Consider the following 16,004-nt stretch of genomic DNA (forward strand, 5'->3'; position numbering starts at 1 on the left):
ATTCTCCCAAGGATTTCCATGCAGTTATAGGCACATAATATGTTTTATTAACTGGGGAAATAGCTTCTAGGGAATATTTCAAAATGGTAATAAGGTAATGCTCAAATAAATCAAGAGGTGGTATTCCAGCAAGCTTATTTTCGAAAGAGAAAGACCGCCCATATTTCGACCCAAATCGGGAGATGGGCGCCTTTCTCTCATGGGCGCCCAAATCGGTATAATCGAAAGCCGATTTTGGGCGCCTCCAACTGCAGTCTGTCGCGGGAATGGACAAAGATGACTGGGGCATGTCGGAGACGTGGTGAAGGTTGGACTGGGGCGTGTTTATCGGCCGAGGAGAGATGGGCGTGCTCGGCCGATAATGGAAAAAAGAAGGGCGCCAGAAGCAAGAATTTGGGTCACTTTTTCTGGACCCTTTGTTTTCACGAACAAGTCCCCCCAAAATGCCCCAACTGCCCAGATGACCACCGGAGGGAATCGGGGATGACCTCCCCTGACTCCCCCAGTGGTCACTAACCCCCTCCCACTAAAAAAACAAAATAAAAGAACTTTAAAAACTTTTTTTTGCCAGCCTGTATGCCAGCCTCAAATGTCATACCCAGCTCCATCACAGCAGTATGCAGGTCCCTGGAGCAATTGTTAATGGGTGCAGTGGACTTCAGGCAGGTGGACCCAGACCCTTCCTCCCCCCTACCTGTTACACTTGTGCTGGTAAATGGGAGCCCCCCAAACCGCCCCCAAAACCCACTGTACCCACATCTAGGTGCCCCCCTTCAGCCATAAGTGCTATGGTAATGGTGTAGAGTTGTGGGGAGTGGGTTTTTGGGGGGGGGGGGTTGGGGGGCTCAGCACCCAAGGTAAGGGAGCTATGGACTTGGGAGGTATTTTAATTTTTTTTTTAATTGTTACAAGTGCCCCCTAGGGTGCCAGGTTGGTGTCCTGGCATGTGAGGGGGACCAGTGCACTTGAATCCTGGCTCCTTCCATGACCAAATGCCTTGGATTTGTTCGTTTTTGAGCTGGGCGCCTTCGGTTTCCATTATTGCTGAAAACCGATACCGCCCAGCTCAAATCCGCCTAAGTGCGATGCATTTGCCCGGCACCAACCGTATTATCGAAACAAAAGATGGACGCCCATCTTTTTCGAAAATATGGTCTGGCCCGCCCCTTCGCGGACCCGTCCTCGGAGATAGACGCCCATGGAGATGAGCGTTCGATTATGCCTCTCCAGGGGATCTCGGGAAATTCAGAAACCTTGAAAAATCCATTTTAACTTGCTCCACTACCTTAGATCGTCCATCTTCTGCCCCAGTGCTTTTACCTCGGTAGATATATTTCCAGTCACAGAGTACAATTTCTGCAGCATTCTCCAGACATTTTTGAGTATGATCTCCATGGTAGAAGATGAACAAACACCTTCTCCAGATCTCTTTCCCTCTGGTCGAACAACACTGTCAGCAACACCCTCTTCAATGGTCTTACCCATAGCGGGTGACGCCGGACACAGAGGCACTGAAGATGTTGGGGGTGAATTCCAGCCCCAGTGAAGTCGATTCTCCTATCTCATTCCTTAGGAGTAGATGCGTTTCCCCAAATGGCAAGGGGGCCTCAACTGTGAAGCAGTCTATAGGCTGCTGACTCAGGGGGTGGCTCCCAAAGCACAGAAGGTGTGTTCTTGACTACCCCCTTCCTCTTTGTATGCGGCATTAGCACTGGCGGGTGGGGGGGGGGGGTAAATTACCAGCAACCGAAACAGCAAGCCACTCACACAGCCAATACTGCCACCATCTTGGACTCCTCCCTTTGGCAGCTTTTTTTAAAAGTGGAAAGCATAAGATCTGGCTTTTATTTAAATTCTTTTGCTATACAAGATGCTGCTAGTGGTACTAGAGTGCAGCTGCCTGCAGGTTTCAGGGGCTGCCATTCCGAATAGGGCACCAAATTAATTTTTCCCTGAGAAGTCGGATTTGTACAAACAAAAGGATTTGCTCAGGGTAATTGAAAAATTTGTTTCAAGGATTGCCAATAACTCAATGTCAACACTTAGTTTATGCGCTCAAACAGATCTTATTTAAGGTGGGAATACATTACATTAACATTCTGGTCTTATGACCCGCTAGAACCAACAAGTTCCAAGCGGGCAGCAATCAAGAGAAGGAGCATACTGCAGATAATTATAACAATGATAAATTATTATTATCACAAAACAGGAAAGTATAATATCTATAAAATTAAGGGAGATATTTCCTAAAAAGGAAAGTCTTTAACAGCTTCCTAAACTCAAAATAATGCCCTCTTTGCCTAAGAAAAGAGGGAAGGGAATTCCAAATGGAGGCTGCTTGATATATTAATGAAGATTGTAAAGGATGTTACGAACAGTAGGGAAACTTAATATAAACAAGTTACGTTTGACCGTAGCATTAGCCATACTGACTAGGGAAATGTCCTGTAAGATCTAATGTTTTGATTCAGCAGATTCACTATACTTAGGAAAGAACAGTGGAGGAGGAGAACATTCATGGTCATTAGCCATGGAACAAACTCCCTGGGGTTCGTAGATCTCTTCAGACTTCCATATCTTTTAGGAGAAGTTTGAAACTCTTTTCGTTTTGTGATATTGAGTACGTTTATTATTATGGTATTTTGCCTATTTTTTCTACTGTATATCCTACTGTTATGCTTTTTTTTTCTTCTACTGTGAGCCATTTTGAATGGGTTTGTTCCACAAAGATGGTATGTGCCAGCATAAATAAATACTTTTATTGTTTGTGCATGACAACATGCTTACCAAATGATATTCTGTTATTTTCAAGAAATGCTTTTTTTGTACATCTTGATGTTCCTTCCAGGTTTCCAGTTCAGAGAAGGAAGTTGAAAGAGATGTTTTTCTGTACAGAGCATACATTGCCCAGGTATGTGATCCTAAATGGACCTGTGTGCTGTTTATAGTTCATTTCTATTTATGTATAACTTTATTTGCAAATAAAGGACCTATTGGTCCATTCAACCTGCTGTGTCACTATAGATTAGTGGTCTTCATTATTTTTGAAGTAGGGGCCACATTGTCAAAAAGGTTTGTTTAATAGCCTTGACCACTTGTCTTAATATGTTGATTCAAATTTCTATTGAAGAGATATAAAGTAATTAGGTGGACTTTGTAGTTTTTAATGGAAGCCTAAGTAGTAATTTTGTTAAATTTTAACAGAGAAAATATGGTGTTGTGTTGGATGAAATCAGGTCAAATGCTGGTGCTGAGCTCGAAGCTGTTCGAATGTTTGCAGAATATCTTTCAGATGAGAGACGCAGGTAAACTGGTTATCAAAACACTAGTAAAAAAAGGCACGTTTCAGAAAGCAATGAAATGGGCGCTAGCAAGGTTTTCCTGTGTGTGTGTGTGTGGTTGCCGGTATCCGAGCCCTACTCCCTGCCCCCATGTGCTGCAGCGCGAGCACCTACCTGCACCTTGAAGGGCACTCGCAGGGAGTCCTTGGCGATGCTGTGGCCGCATTTCTGGCAGGAACGTCGCGCGCTGTTTGGGTACGCTCCCTCCCCCCCAGGGCCGTCGCTCACTTGGCCCCCCCCACCCCTGGAGGCCGACACCCCCCGAGGTAGACGGAGGCAGCGCTTTAAGGTAATGCCAGCTGAGAGGAAGAGAAGTACAGTACAGCAGCCCCGCGTTCAGCTTTCCCCTTCTCTCTGCGAAACCGGAAATGAGGGCGGGACACAGAGAGAGAAGGGGAAAGGTGAACGCGAGGCTGCTGTACTGTGCTTCTCGGCCTCTCAGCTGGCATTACTTTAAAGCGCTGCCTCCATCGACCTCGGGGGGTGAGTGGCGGCCTCCGGGGTGGGGGGCAAGCGAGCGACGGCCTTGGGGGGGGGGTGTGGGAGCGAGTGCGCGTTGAGCCTGTGTTTGTGTGTTTGGGTGGGTGGGAGGGGTTACAATTGCCGGGGTTCTGTGAAGTGCGAGGCAGTGTGGGATGCGGGCTCCGTATGTGAAATGGGCGGCGAGAGGCAGGGGGAGATGGAGCTTCCTGGAGTGTCAGTGCTCCGCCCTTGTCGTCATCACGTAGTGACGCGAGGGGGGGGCACACAGTCATGGGCAAAAAGGATATCTCGACGCCTCACACTTCCGGTTGAGGCTTCATTTAGAACGTTGGGGTTGCGAATTACTGTATGTGCAGAAGGGGCATGGCTGAGGGCGGGTCTATGAGTGACAGTAAGTGGTGCTGACAGCCTAGCGTACCAACAGTGCAGGGCTTCAGTGTTTCCCTGCCACAGAGTAAACTTCAGAATGTTGGAGGTGAGAATTATTTAGCTAGATTAGCAGCATTTCTAGGATTAAGTAACAGTCCACTGGTACCACCTGCAGGCTGATTGTAGCGCTGCACAAGTGTCCTGCATTAAGGAGATAATTTTATAAAGGTTGTTTCACATGAAAAGCCTGCTTTACAAGAAGAAAAGGCCTTTTATACAATTGTGTGGTGATATACATGCGTATAAATATCATGCCATGTGTAGGCAATCCCAGAGCCATAGCAGCGATGTGTATTTTATAAAATATGCACATGTGTAGAGTACCAACTTTAGAGTAGGGTTAATGCGTGTGGTGGCATTTTGCATGTTACAAGGGCTGGTTCTAAGAGTCTATTTTATAAAGGCACTTAGGTGCCTATGTTGTGTTTATAAAATACTACTATAATGACTGTTCAATAACGATTTCCACCATCCAATTAATAAGTACGGACCTTGGTGCATCTCACCAGCCATATACTTTTAGCTAATGAGTCTTACGCACTCACCTCCTCATCAGTCCAATGGATCAAAAAGTTTCTTTTATATAAACTTTTATAACTTTTTCAGCTTTTAGCAATTAAATATAGTTTCTCTTATTCATAAGAACATAAGAATAACCATACTGGGTCAGACCAGTGGTCCATCTAGCCCAGTAACTTGTTTTCAACAGTAGCCAATCCAGGTCACAAGTTCCTGGCAGAAACCCATTTAGTAGCAGCATTCCATGCTACCAGTCCCAGGGCAAGCAGTGGCTTCCCCCTTGTCTGTGTCAGTAGTAGACTGTGGATTTTTCCTCCAGGAACTTGTCCATACCTTTTTTAAAACCCATATAAGCTAACTGCTGTTACTACATTTTTACTACATCCTCTGGCAAAGAGTTCCAGAGCTTAATTATTTGTTGAGTGAAAAAATATTTCCTCCTATTTTTTTTTAGTATGTCCTTGTATCTTCATTGAGTGTAACCCTAATATTTGAAAGAATAAAAAATCGATTCACTTCTACTCGTTCTACACCACTCAGGATTTTGTAGACCTGAATCATATCGCCCCTCATCTGTCTCTTTTCCAAGCTAAACAGCCCTAACCTCTGTAGCCTTTCCTCATATGAGAGGAGTTCCATCCCCTTTATCATTTTGGTTGCTCTTCTTTTAACTTTTTCTAATTCCACTATATCTTTTTTGAGATTTGGCGACCAGAACTGAACGCAATACTCAAGCTGAGATCGCACCATGGAGCGATATAGAAGCATTATAGTATTCTCGGTATACTTGGGTAAAGTAAATTCTAAAGTATGAATAAGAGAAACTATATTTAATTGCTTAACGTTGAAAAAATTATAAGTTTATGTAAAAGAAACTTTTTGATTTGTTGGACCGAAGAGGAAGTGGGTGCATAAGACTCAGCTTAAACTATGACTGGTGAGGTGCACCGCTGAGGTCCACGGTATATTAGTTGGATGGTGGAAATCATTAGTGAGGAATATTAGCATTTAGAAAATAGGCGTCCCGTTAAAACCAGGCTCTAAATGTTGAATGCTACAGGAAAGAGCTCGGATCTTACTTTCTATGCTCTTTCTTTTCCAAGAGATGCTATTGTTGCTGAGTTGGATAAGAAGATGGCAAAAAGCGTGGATGTCACAAACACAACATTCCTGCTAATGGCTGCCTCAATCTATTTCCATGACATGAACACAGATGCTGCTCTGCGCACACTTCACCAGGGGGACAGTTTGGAGTGGTAAATGATAAGCAATTGGTCTCCTAGAGAATGAGCTGCTCAGGCTTCTGGAATCAGGAGGAATGGGCCTGTAATATTGGCTGAGACATATCAGTGGTAGAGCAGAGCTAATGCTGGCCCTCTGTTCATTTATTAATTACTACACTGTGGTGCTTATTTTAGAAGCTCTGTTTGTGTTTTGGATGTCTGAAAATCGGCATTTAGACATTCATATTGCATGGACGTCCAAATCCTGATTTTCTAAAACCATGATATGGACCTCTAAAACTGCAGTACAGCCATATGGCAAGAGGGTGTGGTCTGGGCAATTTTTGGGCGGGACTAGGGAGGGGTCAAAATATGGATTTCCAGCTCCAATTTTAGAATGGGTAAGGACTTCCCATGTCCAAAAAGAAGGATGCCTAATTTTAGACCTGATACTTGTAACAATTCTCCACTGCACAGAGTAAGGGAAGTGACAGTAGGTGTTTTTCTGTCCCTTGGGGGAGGGGCTCACAATTTAAGAAAAAAAAAGGAGGGGGGAATTACAGCTACAATGGGATTTGAACTGGCAGCTCTAGTTCTATGCCTTGGTTCTCCTGCGGATGCTCTAAACATTAGACATCCACATGGAGGTATAGCCTGTGTGGCCATTTTATAATATAGACATTCCTATGCTGCCACAAAGATCCACATCCCTTGTTTTGCCCTGGTCATAGTTCAGATGTTTCAGTTTGTAAAATGGATGTTCATGCTGGATGTAGCCAGCACTTGGACGTCCCTTTCTAATGTATTTCAAAACAGGCCGTATGTCAGCAGATCCTGTTCTAAAAAACATAAAAAAATTACATCCGTATCTGACATACAGCCTTGGACTTCCATATTCTGAGTTGGACGGCCTTTCTGAAATGCCTTTCCATATGTCCTGTTCAGTGACAGATCGAGATAAGAAAAGAAAAAAACACTACCTCAGATCAGTGTTGTCAGCCTGCGGAGGAACTGCCGCAGACAAACACCAAGAATACGTCTGAGGCTGCAGAATAACAGTTCAACATTTTTTTTATATCTTTATTTATACGAGAGGATTACAATGAACAATAATCACTTGTAACATTTTCCAACATTTTCTTTTGTTATAACATCCCATAATTACTTCAACCTACTATTCATACCCCTCCCCTGCCCCTATACCCTCCCTCACGGTTCAACATTTTTATCTGCCATCTGTTTTCTTACAGCTTAGCTATGATAATACAGATCTTGCTGAAGCTTGACAGGCTGGATCTAGCCCGGTAAGTGACTGTTCTGAATGACCTTCGTGTTTGTTTAGAAGTGAGACACAAATGTCTTAGCACAGGAGACACAAATCTAGTATATTAAAGTAGAAAAAGACTTGGACCCTTCCAGTCTGTCCATTTGTTCTGTTCACAGTACTAAGGATATGTCCCAGTTCCAGCAGCCAGTTACAGAGCTTGGAAAGCTGTGTGGGTTTTTAGTACTCCGTGAACATTTGTGCCATGGGAAATGGGCCATGTTCAGAACAAAAGAGCATAAGACTCCCTTGGCACGGTGATGCTGATCACTTTTATCTCATATTACAATAAAATCCCTACAGCTGTACCTGCGCAGATAAGGAACCTTAATGTGCATAACAAGTTACACGGTAGAAGCTGTCATGGAGCAATGATGAGGGATTTGGATTAGCTCAGGCCTTTTTCAGTAGTAGTTGAATATGAGTTACATTTAGCTTCAGTAGGTATTTTTCCTTTCCCCAGAGGGCTTACAATCTGTTCATTCCTAAGGCAGTGAAGGGCGAAGAGACTTTGGAATATGCAGTGGGAGCTGTGAAGTTTTTCTGAAGTGAGGTTGCTATATGTCCATGTATTTTATTTTCCTTTTTCGGAAGCAGCAGATTTTATTGAGGCTTTTAAGTTAGGGCATGTAAGTCAGGTGATCGGCACTCTACAAATGCAGGCCGAATTACCCTTTGCCATCAGGGCAAAACAGAAAGAGTCCAGGGCATAATGAAGAAAGTAGGCTTTTATAAGCTCACATACAGTAAAATATGTGACACGAATTGGCAGTGGAGTAGTACTGTGGGATGTAAACAGCTTTGGTTGTACCCACAGAAAGGCAGTATATCAAATCCATGATCCTTTAATTCAGTGAATGCAGGGTATAATTCCAAATGTATTAGGAGTCACATAGAGACATATTTTCAAAGCACTTAGAGTTTCAAAAGTTCCATCTGTTACTATATAACTTTGTAAATGTAAGTGCTTTGAAAATGAGTCTGATAGTGACATCTGGGTAATGAGGGATCTGCTTTGCAGAGGTACTTGGATGAGGCTTATTCTTCTGGTATTCTTTTATTTAAAGAGATTCCTGCCACTTTTCTAACGTGAAGTTATGTTGTGTTATACAAATATATGGCCACCTAATACTTAAACGTCCTACAATAAATACCACATTCAGGTGTTTCTTAGTGCTAGCCCCAGGAGCTTCTGTTCTGCATCATCCTGTGATCTGACTCTGCTTATCCAGTCTCTCTCTCCCCCTCCCCCCATTTTTATATTCTCATAGACATTATACTTGGCATCTTCCAGTATTTTAAATGAAATTGTTTGCCTCGCTCTCATGTTTCTCTCCATCCTGTCTGGATTCTTCTTCACAGCAAAGAACTGAAAAAGATGCAAGAGCAAGATGAGGATGCTACACTCACACAACTGGCCACAGCCTGGGTGAATCTCGCTCTGGTAAGTGCATCACTAACCATTTTCTGATGTTGCCTGTTTGGCAATTGGGCTTCACTGGTGCTTTGCTTGAAACTTGAAACTTTTCTATCTTGAGCATTGATAACACCCTGCCTTGTAGTATTTCATTGGAGAGTAGGGCGTTTCAGCTGCTGGAAGTGGTAATGGCAAGTGTCTGGGGATTTGGGCAGGAAATTCATGCAGGCTGTAAGCACTGTGCAAGCTCATTACTGTAATGGAAATTCAGATTGTCCAAAGCACTTAAAGACAAAGCTCAGTATGAAACCATAGCTAATGGGTCTCTGATAGTAATTACATGCCAGCAGCTGATGCGGTTACATGTTTGGGAATGCAGTGGAGATGTATCTGCAAAGTTAAAATTGTTCCCAATGAGAATAGGGTGTGTGTTGTGTGTTACAGTTGTGTTAACATTTGCATAAAAGTTGACTGTTTTGTGCCCCACCTTGTCACTGCTGGATCTTTTCTAGCAGCAGTGTGCCAGTAGCTTTGTTTGCATGTAATGGTAACTTTTTCTGCATCTCCAACTTCTTAACCTGAGGTTCTTTTGCAGTTTAAAAATTTGAGTTATTTGTATGGTACATATAGTTTTTGGAAATGGAGAGCATCCATAGCCACTGAGGTCAGTCTCTTAACAGTTTTTGCTCTGCATTGTAGAATTGGATAGATGCCTACAGAGCATTGCTCTTGGCCTGACCTGTGAGTTGAAGATGGGCCCCTTTGGCTGAGATTGAAAACCAGTGCCGATCAGGGACCCAGCACTTGATTCCTTTAAACAGACAAACGTAGAATATGACAGTAGCTAAAAATCTTATGGTCTGTCCAGTCTGCCCATCTCTATCATCCCTTCATCTCCCTTAGAGACCCTATGTGCTTGTCCCCATATTTACAGTCCTTGTCTCCACTACCTCCACCGGGAGGCTGTTTCATGCATCGACCGCCCTTTCCGTAAAGAAACATTTCCTTAAATTACTGCAGAGTCTGTCCCCTTTCATCTTCATCCTATGCTCATTCCAGAGCTTCCTTTCAGTTGAGAGATTCACCTCCTATGCAGTTATGCCATAAAAGTACTTAAATCTCTGTATCATATCTCTCCTCTCCTGCCTTTCTTCTAAAGTATACATATATACAAGTGGGGTTTTTGTTTTGTATACAGAGCTCGAGCAATTGGTGGGGGGGGGACAACAACAAAAAACACCTTTAATTCCTTAAAAGATGTGAATACCTACAGCACATGAGAAATACGGCATAGTCAGAATGGAAATTGGTCTAATGGAGATATCTGTTTAAATTTAGACATCTCCGCATATCAAAAATATAAGTGATGGTGATTCCTCCACCAGGATAAAGACTTCCAAAACTATTTACTCAAGAAGTGGACTGGGTAGGCAGACTTTAACTTCCAGCACATTGATGAACCCTTGCCTTTCTGAGAAACTAAGGTGATTCTGCATGGCGATATCATAGCAAAGGGAGAAAGAGACCCAGGAAAGCGGTACACATCTAAAGTCACACCTACTTTATTGGAACCACCGAAAAGGAACACACCAATTGCAAATGTACAACTTCTGCATTAAAGAGGACAGGTACACAACAAGCAGAGTTATACTTCCTCCTAGAAAAAAACAAAAAAAACAGGGATTAGGGAGCACACCAAAAGAGAGAAAATGCACATCACAAGACTTCTAGTAGGGCTATCAACCCTAACGCTACTAACCACCACAGAACCTTAACGTGAGATGAAAACAACAAAATACAAGTACTATGCAACCTGCGTCACCCAGGTTGAGCTCAAATAGATAGTGTGACTGGGTCGTCCTTCCAGGACCCAGCCAGGCTCGACCCTGCTTAGCTTCCTTCTTTACGCGGCCGTTGCCTCGCTCCACACCACCTTGGGCTGCTCTGGGACTCGGCTCCAGACCCCTGAGAGCTCGCAGGACTCCCTCCTCCCTCTGTTCTTTCCACAGAGGCTCAATCAAAGCAAAACGTTTATAAGTTAAAAAAAACTTTATTTTCTTGCTTCCATTCAACATAAACACAAAGGAACACCTTGATTCCAGGTTCTTGCAGGTCCTGCCCCTTTTCAGGCCCAAGCAGCTCCTACAATGTCCTTACTTTAACACAAAAGCAGTCTTCTTGATTAGTCCTGTTCTAATCAGGACCTAGCACATTAGTTAAAGTTTGCTGCCAAAGTACCTTTCAGGTTTAAACAGTCCATGTAACTTCACTCCTTTTAACCAAAATTACTTCTCTTTGGAACAGAGCATAAGCAGAAAGAAAACACAGTCGCTCTGTATTTTGTAGTCACAGCACTTTCCAGTATCAAACAGTTTATACAGCTTTTCTTGCTTCATCTTACAGCACAGATAAACAGCTCTTTTTCACCTTGTTCATGCTGGGGTTTGAATTGTACTCAGTTCCTGTCTCTTCCCTGAGGTCAGCACCTGTCCCCTTTTTAGCAGAGACCTTCCCCAGTGCCTCAGCCTCTCTCCTCCGGCCTTCCACCACCGTCTCCAAGGAGCTGCCAGCCACCCCCTTACAATACCTTCCCCGGTTTGGGCCAGAGCCCCAATCTCCATCTGTTCCTCCCCCAGTCCTTCAGTTACCTCCATTTTATCCTCATCTCCAGCTTCCTCCGCCCCCAACCTCTCCAGCTGGCCCTCATTACCTTCCTCAGAAACCATTTCCCAATCTTCTATCTCCTCCCCTAGCTCCTGCACAGCCGGGTGGGGAAGAGAGGGATTCTGGGAATGGTAGTTCCTCCCCTTCTTCCTTAACCCTGCTAACCTCTCAGCCTCCGGTAGCCCGGCTTTCTGAATGCTGGAGTTCCCCTGCTCTCTGCACCCCCTTTCCTCGTGACTTTCTTGATCCCTTTTCACCTGCCTTCTCACAATAGGCGGGGTAATCCAGTCAATGGAAATCACCCAATCACAACAGAAGACCAGAAAGGAACCCAAAAAACCCAGAAACCCAAATGAATGCCAATTAATGAAAATTACCACAGACTCATTAACAGAGGACGATTACCTACCAATACCAATGGGATCTTGGACCTGTGCCCACCAGTCTATAAAATCTTGCATTGGAACAGAAATGGGAAAAGAGGTGGGGGAATTGCAGTGTTCTACAGATCCTTTCTAACAGTGGAAGCCATAGCGGAATTTATAACACCGCAAGTGGAAATCGCCTCAATTAAAATTAGGGACCATACTCTACACCAGTGGTTCCCAAACGTTTTCAGTTCATGTCACCCTTTGTGTCTGAGCAATTTTATGCGTCCCCTCCCCCCCGGCCACACAGGTCTCTGCCTCTTCCTCCCCAGCCACACAGGTCTCCATCTTTTTCTCTACACAAATATAACAGTGCTAGGTTGTCCCTATAACCAGCCCCTCCAAATGACACACTGATTATGATTTATAACAAATTACTACTCTACCTATGAAAAGTTATTCTGTTATTAAACTTCCTCTTTGTACATCTGTATGCTGCACAAGCTAGCCTGTTTAAAAATATAAGTGAGATTAAATAAAAAATGCTACCAACAATAAAGAATGACAACTCGGATGCAGCAGCTAATAGGTTTGCTTGGTTTTTTTTGAATGGGAAGGGAAAGAGACTGACCTATTGACTTCAGTTTTTTGACTTCATCCCATCACCTGTTTTCATCCAACCTCCTTGGCAGTCACCTCTGCGAGTCCCGAATGCCACCTGCTCCCTGTTCCCAGTGGCTGCAAAAAAAAAATAGCCTTCAGGCATGCGCAGTCGACTCTGCTGGTCCTCTGCCCTCGCTGACATCAACTTCCAGGGGCAGAGGACCGGCAGAACTGACAGCACATGGCTTACCCCCCTTGCCCAATCACTATCCAAACAAGGTTTCATCCCCTTTATATATATATATATATATATATATATATATATATATATATATATATATATATATGCTGATGATTTGTCAATCTATATCCCTTTCAAAAAGAATGTGCATGAAATCATGACCAGGATTGTGGACAGCTTAAACCCCATGGAGTCCTGGGCATCATTGTTCAAGCTTAGACTGAACAAGTAAAAAACACACTGCCTGATACTCACATCACCACACAACACCGACCACTTCACAAATATCCGCCATGGGAACACCCCTACCAATATCTAAAAATCCTAGGAGTCACCATAGACCACAATCTATCCTTCGAAAACCAAATCTCAGATACCACAAAGAAAATGTTCCAAACTGTGTGGAAATTGAAACGCATAAAAAACTATTTCCCAAGAGATGTATTCCGCACACTTGTTCAATACAGCAGCAAGAAAAAATATTCAGAAAAAATCAATTTGAAAGTACAAGACTGTTACTCCAAAACTTACACTGGCTGCCTTTTAAAGCATGTATATCCTTCAAGATATGCTCTCTGGTCTACAGAATAATCTTTAGCCTATCACCGGAATACATGACAAACCTAATAGAACTACAAATGCGCAACGCAATCAAGGGTTAAGAACCTATCTCACCCTTCATTTCCCCAGATGTCGAGGCCTAAAATACAAATCTACATACGCAGCCAACTTCACATACATTTGCCCCAAGACTTGGAACACACTTCCGAAAGACCTAAAATGCACAAACAAATACCCAACATTTTGAAAACACCTGAAAGCCCACTTCTTCAAAAATTCTTTTTCAATGAACCCACACAGTCAAGCTGACCACCAACCAACACTTGATCACAAACAGAACTGAACTACTACTACTATTTATCATTTCTATAGCGCTACAAGGCATATGCAGCACTGTACACCATACACAAAAAAGACAGTCCCTGCTCAAAGAGTTTACAAGGCCTGCATCAACACTAAATGGCTATGAGGCATATTTTCAAAGCACTTAGCCTTCCAAAGGTCCATAGAAACCTATGGACCTTTGGAAGGCTAAGTGCTTTGAAAATATGCCTCTAAGTAACATATCTAATTTAAGTAAATTATAAGCCACATTGAACCTACAACTAGTTTGGAAAATGCGGGGTACAAATGCAGATATAAATAAAAATTAAGTCTCTTCCTTCACGCTTTATGGTGAAGAACACTGACCATTTTAGTAGCTGTCCTCTGGACTGACTCCATCCTGTTTTATATCTTTTTGAAGATGCATTCTGTTCCACAAAGAGCTCCATCTTAACTGAGATGGCAACAGGCTACTGGTGCTGACATTTAAAAAGAAGATAGAGCAGCTTTTAAATTAGAACCTGGGGAAAAGCTGACAGTCACTCAGGAATGCATGGTTCAGAGTGAGCTATTTTTGAAGGATACTATGAAAACAGGGAAGTTAAGCATTCTGATAGAGAGGTTGCAACAAAGGTGAAAGAAAGCCAGGAGCCTTTAAGGGGAGAGCAGAGTAAAGATTGCAAATCATCCTTGTCAACTTCTAATCAGCTTGTAAATACAAACAAAAATCACAATTTCCTTAGCATCCCTCTAGTCCAATCCATATGCTTGGGTTTACGCACGCCTACTAGCAGATGGAGACTGAGAACTATTGATTTCAATGTGACCTGTAAAAGCCCTGTGCAGCCCACATCCAACCAGTATTTCTCAGTTTCCAGCAGATGGAAAGGGAATGGGATTTGATATAACGTCTATCTGTGGTTACAATTAAAGTAGTTTACATATTATATACAGGTACTCATTTTATACCTGGGCCAATGGAGGGTTTCATGACTTGTCCAGAGTCACAAGGAGCTGCAGTGGAAATGGAACCCAGTTACCCAGGTTCTCAGGCCGCTGCACTAACCATTAGGTAATCAGAAAGGGAAGGTTTCCGACAGCCCTGGGCTTGACAGAAGAATATTTGCATATCCCTGTACAGAAGGCTCATCAGAGATTCCTTTGTTTTGCGGTTTTGGGCCAAAATTTCAATTCTGTGTCCTGCCTTTTGGTCTGGCAAAAGCTAGGCTAATTGCCCTGGTCTCTAATCTCTTTATCGTCCAGTGGTTCTTTTCTCTGGTCCAGATGCTCTGCGCCACTTGACCCTGGAAATGCACCCCCAACCCATGAGTGGCATCTGTGGTGACTACGACCCAATCTGGTGCGTCCAGATCCCCTTCAACAATGCTGCCTCCTGCAGACACCATGTTAAGCTCTGTCTCGCCTCTCCTTGAAGTGGAAGCTTCACATCCAGCTCCTGCGACTGCATCAACCACTAGGACAGCAAAGCCCTCTGTAGAGGCGGCATGTGAGCTCTACTCCAGTAGTGGCTTTCCCTTTGACTACCTTAATAGCAGTTTAGCAGTTAATGGATTTTTCCTCCAGGAACTTGTCCAAACCTTTTTTTTTTTTTTAATCCTGACAAACTAACTGCTGTTACCACATCCTCTGGCAATGAGTTCCAGAGCTTAACTATTCATTGAGTGAAAAATATTTTTTCTCCTATTCATTTTAAATGTATTACGATGTAACTTCATGGAGTGCCCCCTCATCTTTGTACTTTTTGAAAAGTAAACAATTCAGGTCTATCTGCTCTACTCCATTCAGGATTTTGTAGACCTCAATCATATCCCCCCCTCAATCATCTTATCTCCAAGCTGAAGAGCCCTAATCTCTTACGCTTTTCCACTATGAGAGGAGTTCCAACCCCTTTTATCATTTTGGTCGCCCTTTTCTTATTCCACTATATCTTTTTTGAGATATGGCAACCAGAATTACATACAATATTCGAGGTGAGGCCACACCATGGAGTGATGCAAATGCATTATTTATTTATTTCTGCATTTGTATTCCACATTGTCCAATCTAGATATCAGTTCAATGTGGCTTACAATTTATTTAGGGTAGACTTGTTACACTGATGTGTGGAGTAGATGTGGGATTATGTTCGTTTTCCGCTAGTGGTGTTCTTTGTCTTATTTTCTATCCCTTTCCTAATAACTCCTGTTTACTTTTTTTGGCTGCCACTGTGCACTGAACAGATTCAATGTTTTGTCCAAAATGACGACTCTTAATGTAGAACCTAGCATCAAGTAATTATGATTTGGATTATTCCCAAAGTACATTGCTTTGCATTTGTCCACATTAAATTTCATTTGCCATTTCGATGCCCAGTCTTCCAACTTCCTAAGGTTCTGCAATTTCTCACAGTCCGCATGTGATTTAACAACTTTGAATAGTTTTGTGTCATCTGCAATTTTCGTCATATTACTCATTTTTCCCATTTATAGATCGCTTATAAATAAATA

The 16,004-nt window shown here is 43.0% G+C and overlaps 1 protein-coding gene across 1 annotated transcript in view; it reads left to right on the forward strand.

Annotated features, from left to right (window-relative positions):
- Positions 1 to 16,004, forward strand: part of COPE (coatomer protein complex subunit epsilon) — a 39,512-nt gene that overhangs the window by 8,169 nt on the left and 15,339 nt on the right. Inside the window, exons 2-6 of the mRNA XM_030217327.1 lie at positions 2,849 to 2,911; positions 3,205 to 3,305; positions 5,876 to 6,028; positions 7,246 to 7,299; positions 8,682 to 8,763. Coding sequence (XP_030073187.1) covers positions 2,849 to 2,911; positions 3,205 to 3,305; positions 5,876 to 6,028; positions 7,246 to 7,299; positions 8,682 to 8,763 — 453 coding nt within the window. The remainder of the gene's footprint in view (positions 1 to 2,848; positions 2,912 to 3,204; positions 3,306 to 5,875; positions 6,029 to 7,245; positions 7,300 to 8,681; positions 8,764 to 16,004) is intronic.

Source organism: Microcaecilia unicolor, chromosome 11 (genome assembly GCF_901765095.1).
Source record: "Microcaecilia unicolor chromosome 11, aMicUni1.1, whole genome shotgun sequence".
NCBI classification, from domain to species: Eukaryota; Metazoa; Chordata; class Amphibia; order Gymnophiona; family Siphonopidae; genus Microcaecilia; species Microcaecilia unicolor.